The 15,487-nt window shown below is 36.6% G+C and overlaps 1 protein-coding gene across 3 annotated transcripts in view; it reads left to right on the top strand.

The window, feature by feature from the left end:
• Positions 1-15,487, top strand: part of PARD3B (par-3 family cell polarity regulator beta) — a 985,082-nt gene that overhangs the window by 397,748 nt on the left and 571,847 nt on the right. Inside the window, exon 3 of one of the 3 annotated variants that reach the window (XM_081813818.1) lies at positions 4,550-4,699. The exons of the other annotated variants lie outside the window; for them this stretch is intronic. Within the exon in view, the coding sequence (XP_081669944.1) occupies positions 4,693-4,699 (7 nt within the window). The 5' untranslated portion in view covers positions 4,550-4,692. The remainder of the gene's footprint in view (positions 1-4,549; positions 4,700-15,487) is intronic. 3 annotated transcript variants of the gene reach the window in all.

Below are 15,487 nucleotides of genomic sequence, written 5' to 3'. Positions count from 1 at the left end.
TTTACAGGTTCTTCACAACCTACCTACTTCCTCTCTGCCCACCTTTATCACTGGCCACTCTTCCACAGTTCCATTAACCTGCAGGCACCATGAACCACTTGCCGTTCCCCAGATTTGCTGTCTTTCAGGCCTCAGTGCTTGTAGAGGTAACTATCCTCTTCACCTTGGTCCTTCCTTTGCCTCTTTTCTACTTGGTGAATTTGTATGCACCTTTTAAATTCAAGCCCAAATATGACTGTGTTTGTAAAGCCTTGTGCACATCTTCAAGATGGTACAATAGGTATACAATAAATAAATTTCTTAATACTTCATTCAGCAATGATGAGTTACAAAGATGAATTGGAGAAATCTTCTACTTACCTAAAAGATTTCAGTCATATACCCTATAAGCTAATGGGGTATATATTTTTATTTATAGGAGGAGTTTCAAATCAATTGGGCATCTACAAAATTCCAACCTCATTCATCTAAATTATTTCTTGCCATTTATTTTCCCAATGGATTTTCTTTTTCTTTTTTTTTTTTTAAAGATTTTATTTATTTATTTGAGAGAGAGAGAATGAGAGAGCACATGAGAGGGGGGAGGGTCAGAGGGAGAGAAGCAGGCTCCCCGCTGAGCAGGGAGCCTGATGCGGGACTCGATCCCGGGACTCGAGGATCATGACCTGAGCCGAAGGCAGTCGCTTAATCAACTGAGCCACCCAGGCGCCCGGATTTTCTTTTTCTTTTCTTTTTTCTTTTTTTTAAAGATTGTGTTTGTTTATTTGAGAGAGAGAGCGCGCGCACGAGCTGGGGGAGGGGCAGAAGGAAAGGGAGAAGCAGACTCCCCGCTCTGCAGGGAGCCTGATGAGGGGCTGGATCCCAGGATCCTGAGAACATGACCCGAGCCAAAGTCAGATGCTTAACTGACTGAGCCACCCAGGCGCCCCCACCCCGCACCCCAATGGATTTTCTAATGTAATGCTAAATGTCTAAGTCCTGATGCAGAATGATTTGCTAGTTTGGGCCAACACTTTAAGATTCTGTTTCTGAAATTGGCCACAGCTTCCTACTGTATAGCCTAGAGATTGCTAACCTAAAAAATCTATTTAAAAGAAGAGACTTGCTGTAGAACAAATGCCAGGTAGAATAGCAAAGACTCATATTCACAGAGTCCACTTGAACTTTAAAGTCGCCCAGTTCAAGGATTTTTCCAAGTCTTCTTTGGAGCCCTGTGGTACTTCTGAACATGGTTTGGGATTTCAACAACTATGTGATTGTAGTTAATTAACAAATGACGTTTATTGAGCATTTAAGTTTTAGATGCTCTTCTAATTTATTCATGTTCACTCTTTGTACAGGTAAGATGGGTTATGCTAGTAGGGAAGAAAGGAATACAGAAGGCTGTTGAGTAGGCAACAGAGAATCCTAATGCCTTTTAGAAGTCCTTTAGTGAAGAAACCCACTTCCCCTCAAGAATTCATAGTGCCCCTGACAACACCTTTTGTAAAGTGCTGGTTCTGGAAATAGAATAGAATTTCATAATTAGCAGTTCTCTAGACAATTGACAATATTTTACAAATAAGCAAATGTGTGCTCTGATGTCAAATAACTGGTTGGGTAAAGAACTAGAGTTGGACCCTGTGTCTTCTGGCTTCTAGTACAGCACTCTTTCAACTACATGACATTTTTGGGATTAATTGAAGATTTCAATTACCATGTCTTTTAATACTATATGTGATAAAATACCACCTCATATCATTTTGGAATCAAGATAGAGTGTAAATTAATAAATAGATACTATGAATAGCTGTAAGTCAGAAGCTAATAAGGGAATAAAGACCAGAAAATTAGATGGCGAAAATTTCCTTTAAATCTTTCTGTAAATTTAAAAAAAAAAAAAAAAAGAAGAATTTACTTTGTCTCCTCATCCCTTGTAGGTCTGCACACACCTGCACGCATGCATATATATGTGTTTGGGGGAAAACTGCACCAAAACCAATATGCTAATGGGATACAGAGGTGATTTTTTTTCTGTATTGCAGATACCGTTGTACTCTTTTTGACATTTCAAGTATCTGCACGTAGCGCCTTCTGTACATCAGACAAATTAGGACAATTAGCTTGCCATTTAGAAGAGTAAGGGTCTTTTAGCCTTCTCGTCAGTGGTTCCTGTGCTGCCTTTAGATCTGTGGTACCTGGCCTTCTACTGTTGTGCAAAAGATGGCATGAGGTCTTGGCCCAAGCTTGGCCCATCCTTGTCCCTTGGGAACCAGTGGTGTGGAGCTGGTCCCAGACCTACAGTATTTGATTTAGCTGTGTGCCCAGGTAAATCATTTAATCTGTATCAGGACCACATCTTTCCAAACAAAATAAATCAGGACACATTTGTCATTTCCATAGAAGTGAATATTTGAGTTGAGACCATCTGGGTCATTTCGTTATATGTCATTACCATGTCTCCTTGCCCCACAGTTTTCTCATCTATAAAATACCCCTTGCTTGCCCTAATGGGCTATGATTGTTTTAGGAGAATTTCATTCGTACCACGCTGAATTTGAATCTGACTCCGTGTGCCTGCCAATTTCTGTCCCATGGCCCCAGGTAATTAGTAGTTTTATTTTGGATCTTTTGATAATTTTTTTCAGTACTTCTTGACAGAAACTTGCTATTTTGGGTTCAAGCTTACATGAGAAAATATTTTCTTTAGTTATAATTATTTTAGGGATGTAATTTAAACAGTGTGTCAGGAAAAAACGTATTTGGGACTTGGTTGTTGCCAGTCTTGTGATCTATATTACCCAGATATAAAGCAATCTGATTAAAGTTTGGAGTTGAAATAGCATTAGCTTTATTCTCCTCTTGTGTGTTAAACTTTGAAGATGAGCTCACTTTCTATTTGAAAGTGATTCTTGTTTCTGAGACTTGAAAGCTGAAAGGTGCCTCAGATGCTTTATTGTTTCCTTGTGTGTTTGTGCTTCAAAACTGAAATGGAAATTATGATTGTGTGTTTGTTATAATACAATTATTTTCAAAACACTGAGTTCCCTTGTCTTTATTTTCAGTAGTTCTCAGGAAAAAAAAAAAATTACATAGCCATAGATTAGTGTTGGAAATTGTGACCGTTTTCTATCTGATTTTGACTAATTTACTGCATAAGGGAAACATATGGGAACATTTGTCTGAATTTTTAAGGAAACCAAATCCCTTTATGGCACTGATCTTCAGGAAAAAATAAAGAAGGGGGAAGTTTATTCCTTTAATTAGGCTGCAGTGTGTAAGTAGCTGCTGTGCCCATAATGTGAGTTTAAGTATTGGCATCTGACCCTAGACAAACACAGTCACACCACACACATAGCAGAACTAAAGCTCAGGGCTGGGCTGGGCTTCTGCCGGAGCCTTTGAATTCAGACTACAAAGCGCACAAGCATGTTGCGGGTTCCTCTTTGCTGGAAGCTCTCCATTGTGGGCTGTGAAACCAGAGTTGAAATTACCAGGCAACTGAGGTCATTTGCTTGGATGAATCCATAAGTCATAATTTGGTCATTGAGTTTCATCTTATTTGTTTCCTGTTGGGGCTGATTATTCAAAAGTTAACAGCTATAGAATAGCTTTTCTTTCTTTACTTTTTTCTTCCCTTCGAGGCTGGTATTTTCTTCCCATGCAGGCTTAGATGAATGATGTTGTAATTAGCTATGGTAACCTTGCCAGGCCATCATCAATCAGTCACAGCCATAGAGTCAACAAAGTGTGTGCATGCTTTCTGGAACGACAGTGACTAAATCAGGATGAAGGCGGTCACAGCGTTTCTAACCCATTTCTGGCATCATTCTTCTTTTCCTGATGTTTTGGTTTTTATTTTAGTTTGTTTTCACAGTAGGTGAAAGTTGCTGGGGGTGGAGGGAATCAGATTATATATTGAATATTTTAAAAATGTTTTGATACTCCAGAAAGGGCCCGAGGTACTTGGTTGAATGAAAAAATAAAATCAATACCTAAAGACAAGCAACTCCTGAACAAATGTTAAAAGGTAATTACCACACAGGAGTCATTTTTGTTTGTGTTAGTGAAGTACAGATGTGAGTAGTAGTTCAGATAAGAACTTTCCAGCATACTTGGCGTTACCTTTTATAAGTAACTGCAGAGGAATGGTGTATACAGGCATACTTCATAGACAGGCAGCCAGTTTATAACATTTTATAAAAATAACAGTAAGATTTGCTTGCAAATACTCTGTATTCTTATAAATGTCTTTTAAGTGAGATATTATTTATTAAGTTATAGAATGTTAAACAAGAAAAAACATTACCATCAGCCTAACAGAACTACTATTTTCATTTTTCTGTCGAGTTTGTCTTTGTATTTTGTCTTAATTACTACCTGCTTCAGTTCTCCTTTGTCCCTTCAATTTTGTGTGCTATATCCAATGGCTAAATTTAGTACTTAAATTGGTGCTAAGGTGGTTGTACTCTATGGAAAAAAAATATTAAAGGGGATTTGCATTTAGCCATTCATCCAAAAATGTAAGATAGTATATAAAAAACAAACTTTCACTCTTGTTCTTTTCCAGCTATAAATTTCTAAGTTGATTATATGACCTCAGAAAAAGCAAAAAACAAAAAAACGCCGAGTTCACCGTCTCCCCTTTGGCCTCTTGCCGATGCTGGACCCACACTGAGACAGAGTCTGCAGATCCTCTCATAAACAAACGGAATGAAAGGTCACCTTCCTACCGCTCGCTTGATATTAGACCCCTGGGTTTTCAGGCCTCTTTTGCACACTGCTTTTAATAGTAAGTCCAGTGAGGCCATGTTTGCAAAGGCCTACTCCCTGAGTGGTGAAAATATTTTCAGTCATACTGTCATATTCAACTTTTTATAATTCCTTGGGCCACTGATAAAATCATTTGCAGTTTGTTCTTTTAATAAAAGAAGGGGAAGACCACCCCCAACCCTCCAACACACACACACACACACACACACCCCCACACCCACACCCATAGTCTCTTCTTACTCCTTTCCCAGCCACCATTACAACCCCCATCTTCCTTTTTTATAACCCCTCTTCTCTAGGACAGCCAAATAGCACCAGACAGAATGGTCCTCCATTCTCTGGATAGAGGTTCTGCTTTTGAGAGCCTTCTAGGGTTTCACATGCCTTTTTCAAAATGCTTTCAAATTAATTATCTGTATTAACCATTCTTAACAATAGGACTCAGATTTTTAAATATATAAGTCTTTGTGACCATAGATTACATTTCTCATAAATTTCTAATCACATCTAAGCAAATTATTTATAATAATCATGCTGATTTTCTTTTGCAGTGTGAAATTCAGGAATCTTGCTAACAATTCAGTATGTGGTAAAGTCTCATTTATACTAACAACTTAAATATAAGGTTTAGCCTTTAGAATGTGTGTGTGTGTGTGTGTTTATGCCCATGCCCACACACAAGATCCCCCCCTTCTATCCATCTGGGGGACTAATTTAATTATTTACAGAAGATCCATCTTAAGGACAAGTCACTCTGAGTTGGACACGCTTTTATGACTGGCTCAGGATTTTCTCATTTGCTTTATCTGATAAAGCTATATGATAAATTATGCCCCAGTATACACATATTTGGTTAGTTCCTTGCGCTATACCTATTTGGCAATTTTGCTAAGATCTTTGGCTAAATCAAAGTAAGAAATACTGAAACAGCTTGATCTCGTCATTCTCACGTCCCAAGGTGATAGGGACCGCTTAGCAATTGCCATAAGAAAGGTGATAAGGATTGCTTAGCAATTGCCATAAGAAAGCTATCTCTCTTGTGTTTACCCTTTTTAAAATGTTTATCAGATACCACCACCACAGACTGTCAATTTATCATTGAAACAATGTATCTATCCTATGGTACACAGAAAATGGTGCCCATTCTGTTTATTCATGGACTTAATGGGAAAATCTTGATAGCTATCAGAAAATACAGGTAACCCTCTAAAAATACCAGAAAAAATCTTGATTACTGTTCTATGTAAATATGAGACTCTATTAAACTCTTCAAATTCTTTTACAGATGGAAGAAATTTGGGACTTTTTTTTTCCTTTGTGTAAAATTAAAGGAAATTATGTGGTACATCTTGCTTATTTTCTTTTTGTTTATTTGGAAGGCTTGGCTAGGATTACTTAATGCATGTGTGTGGAATATGGCATGATCAAGGAAAATAAGTTAAAAGGCTTCTTGCCTACCCACAACCTATTTAAAATCATAGCTCTTGTAGTTGGTGTTTTAAGATAATATTAGTTAAAAGAAGCCATTACCTCAATGTCCATGTTTCTTGAAACTATTGATAAGAATGGCATTTCCATATCTTTTTGCACTATTTGTTTCTGAAAAATGACATGGATAGCAGCAAGCTGAACGGCTTGGTGTCATCTGGTTCTGCAGAATTGTGATGATCAATTAAACTCTCCTTATGTTTTTAAAACAAATAGACTTTCTGCCCCAGAGACCTGAAAGCATGAGGCAAACTTTGTATTTTAGTCACAGTTCAGGAATAATGTCCTTTGACCTCACGACTTTAGTTGGGTGTTACAATTAACTGCTCTCATGGCAGAGAACTCAGCCTTTGCACAGCTAACATCTGCTCTTTTCCGACGATTGGGCTTAAGAATGTAGTTATGGAAATCAGTCTATCTGATGTCATTGCTACAGAAGATGGTGGTGTGCCTGTCACTGACTTCAGGTAATCAATAATTATTTATTGCTGGCTCAATAGAGAAGAAGTATTATGCTAGGCTACCAGAGGAATATAAAATAGCATGAGCCATGAACTCATTCCCAAGTAGCTTGCAGTCTAGTTGACTTAAAATAAATTACTGGGTGAATCTCTTAACTTGGTTAGGTTTCCATTTTTATAATTTACAACTCTTGTTACAGTAACACAGAGCTTACAATTACAGAATCTTATAGTTGAAAAAGGTCTTACCACATAAGTAGATTTAGATGTGCACAAAAAGCTTCGCTGTGTGCCATTAGTCATGTGCAGTGTCTCCCCAAAGCTTGGTTAATTGCCTTTTATTTGGGTCTTTGTTTGACAGAGAGGTTTTGGAAATAATAAAACTTCAAGTTTGTGGTCTATATATGATTCTGCAATTTTCATTTTCTATTTTGGGCACTGTTAGTTTTATTTCCTATTAGGTGACCAGAAATAACTAGGATGCCAGGTCTTTCCATTACCACTAACTGTGTCCTATGCTGCCCAAGGAAGGTCTCCAAGGACCTAGTAGGTTGATGGATGAATATTTATCCATCCATCCATCTATCCATCCTTCTTCCCAATGACACCGCAATCAAATCTAATCTTTTAATTCTAGATAGTAAAGTTGGAGACCAGACTTCTACCCTGGTGAGTTCAGTAAATGCACTGTTCAGAAGAATTAATTGTGCCCTAGACAGGAGGTAGATGTCAATGACCCACTCCTTGCTGCTTTTTCACTGAGTGCCATATAAATTACTGACTGGACACCTAAGGGTGATCCTTTTCTTCTCCAAATCTATAGGCTATATCTCAGCCTGATTTATTTATGTGATACAGAAAGTTAAAGTTCTATTTTCAGTCCCTCTATTCTTACTCAAACCACCATTCTCCATTTGAGTGTCCAAACTGTCTAAATATGATTGTCCTATATGTGAATTCATCTACATTGCAGACTGTATTGAGAAGGAGCATCTTGACTGTCTTGGCAGATTTCCTTAGAGAAGTTTAGAGAATGAATTTTGTGTGTTTTCTCCTTTTCAGACCAATTATCACCTTCTTCAAAAACTTACTCAAAAATTAGTTTTCTTTAAAAGAACTTCCTTGACTGCCTTATTGCCCTATTTTTAAAAATAATGTTTAGCATTTGTTTGGTAGTTGTCATAAATTTGATATGATAATGTTCGGTCTTTATAAGGTGAAAAGTTATGTGAGGTTAGGCAAAATTCTTGTCTATAATTCATGTCTTCTTAAAAATTGGTTCTCAGTACGCAAAATGTAACCTGAATATATTTCACTGTTTTTTCTCCAGTATATTAATGAACAAGTATGCAACACATTAATTCCAAAAGGGATGAGGAAGGATATAGATGATATAATATGTAAATATATTTACCAAAGTATAGTATAGAAATTAAGAGCACAAGCATAGGTCAGATATGACTCTGCCCTTTACAAACTAGGTGATCTTTGGAAAATTATTTAACCTCAGTATGTCTCAGTTTCTTCTATAAAATCTCTCTTTCTCTCTCTCCCTCTGTGTGTGTGTGTGTATGTGTGTGTATATAAACCATTATATATACATATATATACACCTCTGTATACATATATACACATATATATACGTATATATGGTGTGTGTGTATAGATAATGGGTAATATCAGTAATGACAGAATAGAGTTGTTGCGAGCATCAAAAGCGTTTATATAAATGAATATATATATGTATGTGAGATATATATATATCTCACTTGGAATAGTGCCCACCATGTAATAAGTGGTAAGTCACTATTATTTTTATCATTAACTTTATTATTGATCATTTGGCAGAAAATTATAAAATCTCCTTGTGTTTATCTAAATATGTTGGTCTGGTTTTTTGTTCTCTCTTTTCCCCACTTTCAATTCAACCCATGACACCGTGTTCTCTCTTTTTCATAAATGTAGACTCTGGCCATCTTTATGCCTTCTCCTAAGCCATAAAATTACATTTGTTTTTCCTCTCTTTAGGCTTAGAAGATAAACAGTAAAATGATTTATTGAAGCTAAAATAATACTCAGGGACATTAATCAAAATAATATAATTGCTGCAGAGTTTTCATATAATACCTTTGTGCTTGTTTTTAGAGATTTGTAGAAGGGTAATTGCTTTGATTCTTTTTATCTTAACTCAAGTATTTACTTTCATGTCCTCACCCTGATTCAGCATATTGTTCATAAGAATTTTCTTTTACAGTTGGTAAGTGTATGCTGTTTATGTTTGACAATACCTTTACACAAGGGAAGAAGAATTTATTTGTAGTGTTGTTTCACTCATCCAGCTGACCTAGAACACTGTATCAGTCAGGGTGCCAACAAGAAACAGATGGCATCTCAAAGGTGTATTTGAAGACAATTTAATAATGGAATTATTTATGAAAGTGAGGCACTCAAGTCCTAAAAAGATTGGGAGAACCCTTACCAGCCCAAGCCCAAAAGTGGCAAGGGGAGAAAATCCTTAGCAATCTGGTGAGAGCTGCTGATGTGGAAGAGAGGTCTTTAGGGGATCAGAACCTGTGATCTAGGGTTGTCCAGTGCTGCCACTTTCAAAGATAGAGGGAACACAGTAGGGGTTAAACATCCTAATACCCCTTTCTTCCTAGCCTCTGATCTCCAGCTGGTCCTTCCTAATGGCCAAATCCAATAGGCGGCAAGAGGAAACTGGCCAGTGTGATGGACTGAGTTACTGAATGAAAGTCAGCCTCTGGGCGGCCAGAACAGGGCTTAAAAGCCTTGGGAAGTGGCTCTGGATAGCAACATGGAGATCAGCCAGCACAGATATCTAGTCCATGTGTCTCTGAGTTGACTCTTTTTTTTCAAATAAGATGCTGGTATAGATCAAAAATGCTTTAAAGTTAACAGTTGATTATATGATTCACAAAGAACTTACTATTGGAAATAGAAATCAAATAGAAATTACGCTTTTTTTCCTCAAGGTGTTCACAATTCAGTACAATAGTTCTCATTCTTTTTTTTTTTTAAATTGAGACATGGCATGGGTGATATTTATATATACCATGCACTGAAACCTAATACCCGCCTTTATGTAATATACCTGTCTTGCTGATTATAATTCCACCATCTTCATGAGTAAAGCAGTAAAGCACATCAGCTTTCAGTTCCCAAAAAGTAGATTAATTTCTTTTGTGTTTCCTCCTTCCCAAGCTTTCATACAAATGACAGTTGTGAGTAAAAATAAAGGGAGGGGGATAGATTAATAAAACCACTGGAAATGGGAAGAAGGAGGGATGGAAAGTAAATAGAATCAGATTAATAGGTGACTCAGATTTCAGGCTGCCAGAGTTAAGTCTTTTTCTTTTGGCATTGAGGGATGGGCTGGGGTGGAGGTGGACAGCCTGACTGCCTGCCTTCCTGTTCATGCCTGTTAAAATTAGACCTGTCAATGAACATGCTTTAAAACAACTGAAGCTTCTTGTTACTCTTAAGCAACTGAGTACTTCATACAGAGATACGAGTGGGCAACCACTGCTCCCCAGGCATTGAAGGAACAACTCAAAAAATGATGCTAGAGTAGAATTGACAAGACAACCTTAGAGAAGAACAACAAACTTGGAAGGAGCTACCTTACCAGACACCAAGATTTATAAAGTTATAGTAATTGATTCAGTGTGATTTGGGCACAAGGAGAGATGAATGGCATAGAATGAAAATTTCTAGCAACAGACCCTCAAAAATAGTCATTTGTTTTATGTCAGATTTGACAGCTGCTGTGCACTGGGGAAGGGATGATGCTGAGTCAATTCAATATTTATATAGAAAAAATAATCTTAACCCCTACCTCACACCTTATATGAAAATCAGTACAAGACAGACTGTTTTTGCCATTTCTTTATATTTAGATCTACAAACAAACTGTGAAGACAACATGGGGATATATGCATTACTTTAGGGTTAGGCTTATTTTTAATACAGGACATAAAAAGAGCTAGCCATAGAAAAATGTAGATAAATTGGATTATGTTAAAGAATTCTGTCCACTAAATACCATTAAAATAGTGAAAACAAATGTAGACTCTGAGAAGATATTTGTAATACATATATTTGACAAAAGGCCATTACCAAAGCATATGAAAAACTCCTAGAAATAAGAGAAAAGCAGATAATTCAAGATAAAAATAGAACTCTTAACAAGGCATTTCATATAAAATAAATATTTGTATGGGCAGTAAATATATTAAAAAGAGTTCAATTTCATCTTCATGGAAGACATGTTAAAACCACATTGCAAAATTGACAACAAAATAATGTAGTATTGGTTTATAACCCAAGATAGAAAGTAAATATATATGTGTTCATACTGATAAAAATAAATGATTGATTGAATAAATAAAGGTGGTAATGGTGGTGGTGAGGAGCAAATCTTCCTTACAGAAGAGTTCCAAATAATATATACACATACTCCTTCCTCCTTGAGTATAAACTGAGGTTGGTGACTCACTTCTAAGTATAGGTTATGGGGGAAAAAAAAAAAAGTAATGTGTACAGTGGCGATATCTAGCCAGTGCTACCTGAACCAACTGATCAAGATTACCATCACCAGGGAGAAGTCAGCTGATATATTCCCTATGATGTGATGAGCAGAGCATTTCACTTCAGTGATGTTCTTCCCCCAAGCTCATCTTGAGAAAAGCATTAAACAAACCCAAATTGAGGACACTCTACAAAATATCTGACCAGCCCTCTTTGCAATTGCCAAGGTCATGAACAACAAAAAAAGACTAAGAAACTGCCAGAGCAGAAGAGACTTGATGACTAAATACAACGTGGTATTCTGGGTTGACTCTCAAACAGAAAAGGACATTAGTGAGAAAACTAGGGAAACCCAAATGAAGCCTATAGCTTAGTAAATAATCCTGTATAAATAACATTCATTTTGACATATGCACCATAGTTAGGTAAGATGTTAGCCTAGGAAAAATTAGACACTCTTTGTGACATTTTTATAAATTTAGAGTCCAAAATAAAAAGTTGGTTTAAATTTATTTTTTCAACACAAGACTACTACTAATCCATAAATTACTAAAATGAAAAAGACAACACCAGGTGTTGGTGAGTCTGTGGAGTAACTGGAACCCTCATCACTACTAACTGGAGGTTAAATTAGTTCACATTTTGGGGAAAATGTTCAGTAGTATCTACTAGAGGTGAACTTCCACATCTTCTATCACTTGCCATTTCAGTCTTAGTAATAAAAGTAGGTAATTCTCAGCAGCAAAAAGTGTAGATGTTTGCCAAAAGAGACCACATAGCATCCCTGTTCCTCTTAGTCCCTAACGGAAAACAACTCAAGTGTCTATTAATAAAATGGTAAAGAAGTTATGGTGTAGGCATATAATAGAATACAACACCGAGATTGAACTAACTATTACAACAAAAAAACACCTTGGAAGACACAGAAGATAGAATGTGTATTCATGTTAATATCCTTGTCTTCTATGGTGGGGTGGTGAGAGGTACAGCCTGGACCATCTGGGTCAAGCAAGTGTAGGTATTTAAAAAATACAATGGCAGTTAATCTAAACTTGATTCATTCAACAAATACTTATTGAATACCTATCTGTATGCCAGGCATTTTTGAAGCTGCTGGGAATATAACAGGGAACAACCACAGAACTTCCTGCTCTCATGTAGTTTACTTACTCCTGGAAGGAGATAGACAATAAACATAATAAATGAGTTATTTCGGTGGTATGTTAGAAAGTGATATGAGTTTTGGAGAATGGGAGTGTCTGCAGGTGAGAACAGGAGTCAGTATTGAACAGAGTAGCATTTAAGCAAAAATTGGAAGGCAGTAAGAGGGGAAGAGTAGTGGTTAGAGGAGAGAGGAAGGGAATCGCAAATGAGAAAAATGCCTCATCCTTCAGAGCAAGGAATCAAATGATGCTGCATCTGAATACACACACACACACACACACACACAGGAATGTATATATGCAGTTAGCCACCAAAAGAGTCAAGAATAGAAATGTCATAAGAGAGTAACTTCTGGAAGTTGAGCCTAATAGTGCAAGGGAGAAAGGAACATTTTATTATTTATTTATTTCTGCTTGGTTTGAATTATGATGCTATGAACTGTTTTTCAAATAAGATATTAATTGAGGGGCATATTAGGACACTAGTAGTAGGCAAGGAATGTGAGAGATGTTATTAGAGAAGCTTGAAGCCACTCTAATGTGTAGAAGATAAATCATTTGCAAAATTAAGTACGTATTACTGATAAAGGATTGTTTATGCCATACCTGTCAGCTGCTTGGAGGAACTGCTCAATCGCTTTTCTCCAACTCACAGACTGAGCTGGGAGGCTCAGGAATGGATGTACCCATGGCCAGCTCGGAGTGCAGCTGCAGAGTACCCCCAAATCCACCCCATGGTAAGCATACCAGTTCAGGGGCATGGCACCATCTTGGGAGTTGCCACCCGAATTGTTTTTCTCTATCATGAAGTGCTGGCTTATATTTTCCACCAATACCAACTCATTTTATCACTCACAGTCTTTCAGGTCAAACTCAAAGATTTTAATTAGGTGTATGGCAAAACAAGAAGTTCTCTAATTAAACCTTTTGAGATGGGTAAAGAACTACATCATTGTCTGTAGATGATGTATAACAATTCAGTATTAAAAGACTGTGTTTACTCAGGGTTTAAATCAGTACAGATCTCAAAAGGAATTAGTCATTGTGTCTAATGAAAATTAATCAGTCTTATAAATCATAATATACCCCATAGGGATTATCTTTTTGTTTGTTTGTACTTGAGAGAATTTCAAATTGTATATGTCTAAAAGGATAATGGATGTAATTATCTGAATCTAGAACAACTAAAAATACTTCACCTAAGGTATACACGTAATTGGGGAGTTTTTTGTCTTTTTTTTTTGCTCAGATTATCTGGATAATTGCCTCCATTTTCCACCTGATTGACAGCTTGAGTATTTTCCAGGAGGTTGTACTCAAGTTTTCATAGTACAGTAACTTGAAGCCAAAAATGTTGATACTGAGAAATGTTTTTGGAACAGTGTTGTTTTGGTCGTCCAACTGGTGGTTGGGGTTGATGATTTTTAGACATTATATAATAATTTTCCTACTCAGTTATATTCTAAAATAATATGGCTATTCTTAAATCTTTTTTTTATAATTTCTTTTTTCTATTCTTTAAATCTTGAGCAAATATATTTGCTAACTCTGTACTGTGGTCCTGACCAACTGAATATGTATTGTGGATTGAAACTCATGAAGTTTCATGCTGAGGTTTTGGTAAAGAATACATACAAAAATGTGTGTGTGTATTGTGGATAGAGGGGGAAATGATATATGGGAGAGGAGAAATTTCTTTTCAAAGAAAGTAAAAATGAAGGACAGAATCTGCTATTAACTTCAACTAATAAATATAGTTGGTAAGTTAGTGGAGCTAATTCAGCATGCCTGGAGAAAATATTCAGATGTTTTTATTATCTATAAAGCATCTACATCAAAATTATTTTTAAAAAATTCAAGATCTGAGAAAATTTTATTATCTTTACAGTGTGTGGGCAAATTAACACAATAATAAGGTACATTTCTTTTTAAAAAGATCTCAACTTGTATTATTTGGCAAGTATTAATAGATCTTTGTTAAATTGTATTAATAATAGTCAAGATTTTTCAATTTGTTCATTAGTTAGTTGAGAATAATTAAAACAGTTTTCATATGTTCAGATGTAAAAATGCTCCTACTTTATCACTGAAATTGTTGATGTTTCATGTTGAGGATGGAATGGAATTAAAATCAGGTAACACTCAAGAAAAGATGTAGCAAGATGATTTCATGGAGTTTTAAATTTAAATCAGTCATAGCCAGGGCCTCTGGAGAAATACAAGTTCCCTTTCTGTATTTAATATGAATAACATTAACATATTATTAATTTGTGCAATAATATGTGTAACGTACAAGCCAAAAGATGATGTTATTGGATGTGAGTTGTCCTTTTTCTGGGAAGTATTTAATTCAGCAGCAGGAAATGGGATGGGCCTGGAACTTAGAGGAGGGACTTTCTCTTATATGAGGACTCAGATGTTGTGGTTAGAAAGAGAAGGGTTATTTCTGTATTGCATGTGTCATTTGGACTGTGATCCCCCTTTCTACCCACGTATGTAGTTAGATATGGGTTTATTGGTATAGTACCATAAACAGAGCCTCATGAAACTACTGAGCTTAAGTCTGGCAGGGACAACATAAAGGAGGCTAATCATTAGGGACTAATCATTAGGGGAAAGAATTACTTCCACCTTTGCTCCACCCCACATCGGAGGACATCATGGTGTCTTATTTCAGTGTGTTCAAACAAACAGTCCTGTGCAGCTTCAACACCAACAAAATCTTCTCTACCGTATTTGGCACATCGAACAAGAGTTATAGGCATTGCCCCCAAATCAGTGGTACTATTGTACGCTACCAGAGTTGGGATTCTTTGGCTTAGTCTCCCTCTCTCCCTCCCTCTTTTCCCTTTCTCCTGCTTTAGCTCTCTCTTTCAAACCTCCCTTTCCTTTTTTTCTCTTTCCTTCCAATCTCCTGTACTCCCTGTACTCCTTTCTTCCCTCCCTCTTGCTATCTTTCTTAACTCTCCTTTCTTTGACAATCATTTAGAGCCCCAATAGCAAAATTAGTTAACTCCTAAGATCATCTTTCTGAGGAGTAATAATCTATGTGAATTTCAATACCAAGACCAAATG

Source organism: Leptonychotes weddellii, chromosome 3 (genome assembly GCF_054177405.1).
Source record: "Leptonychotes weddellii isolate Sample4059 chromosome 3, ASM5417740v2, whole genome shotgun sequence".
NCBI classification, from domain to species: Eukaryota; Metazoa; Chordata; class Mammalia; order Carnivora; family Phocidae; genus Leptonychotes; species Leptonychotes weddellii.
The sequence above is the reverse complement of the archived record's forward strand: the minus strand, read 5'-3'. Positions and strand labels throughout refer to the sequence as shown.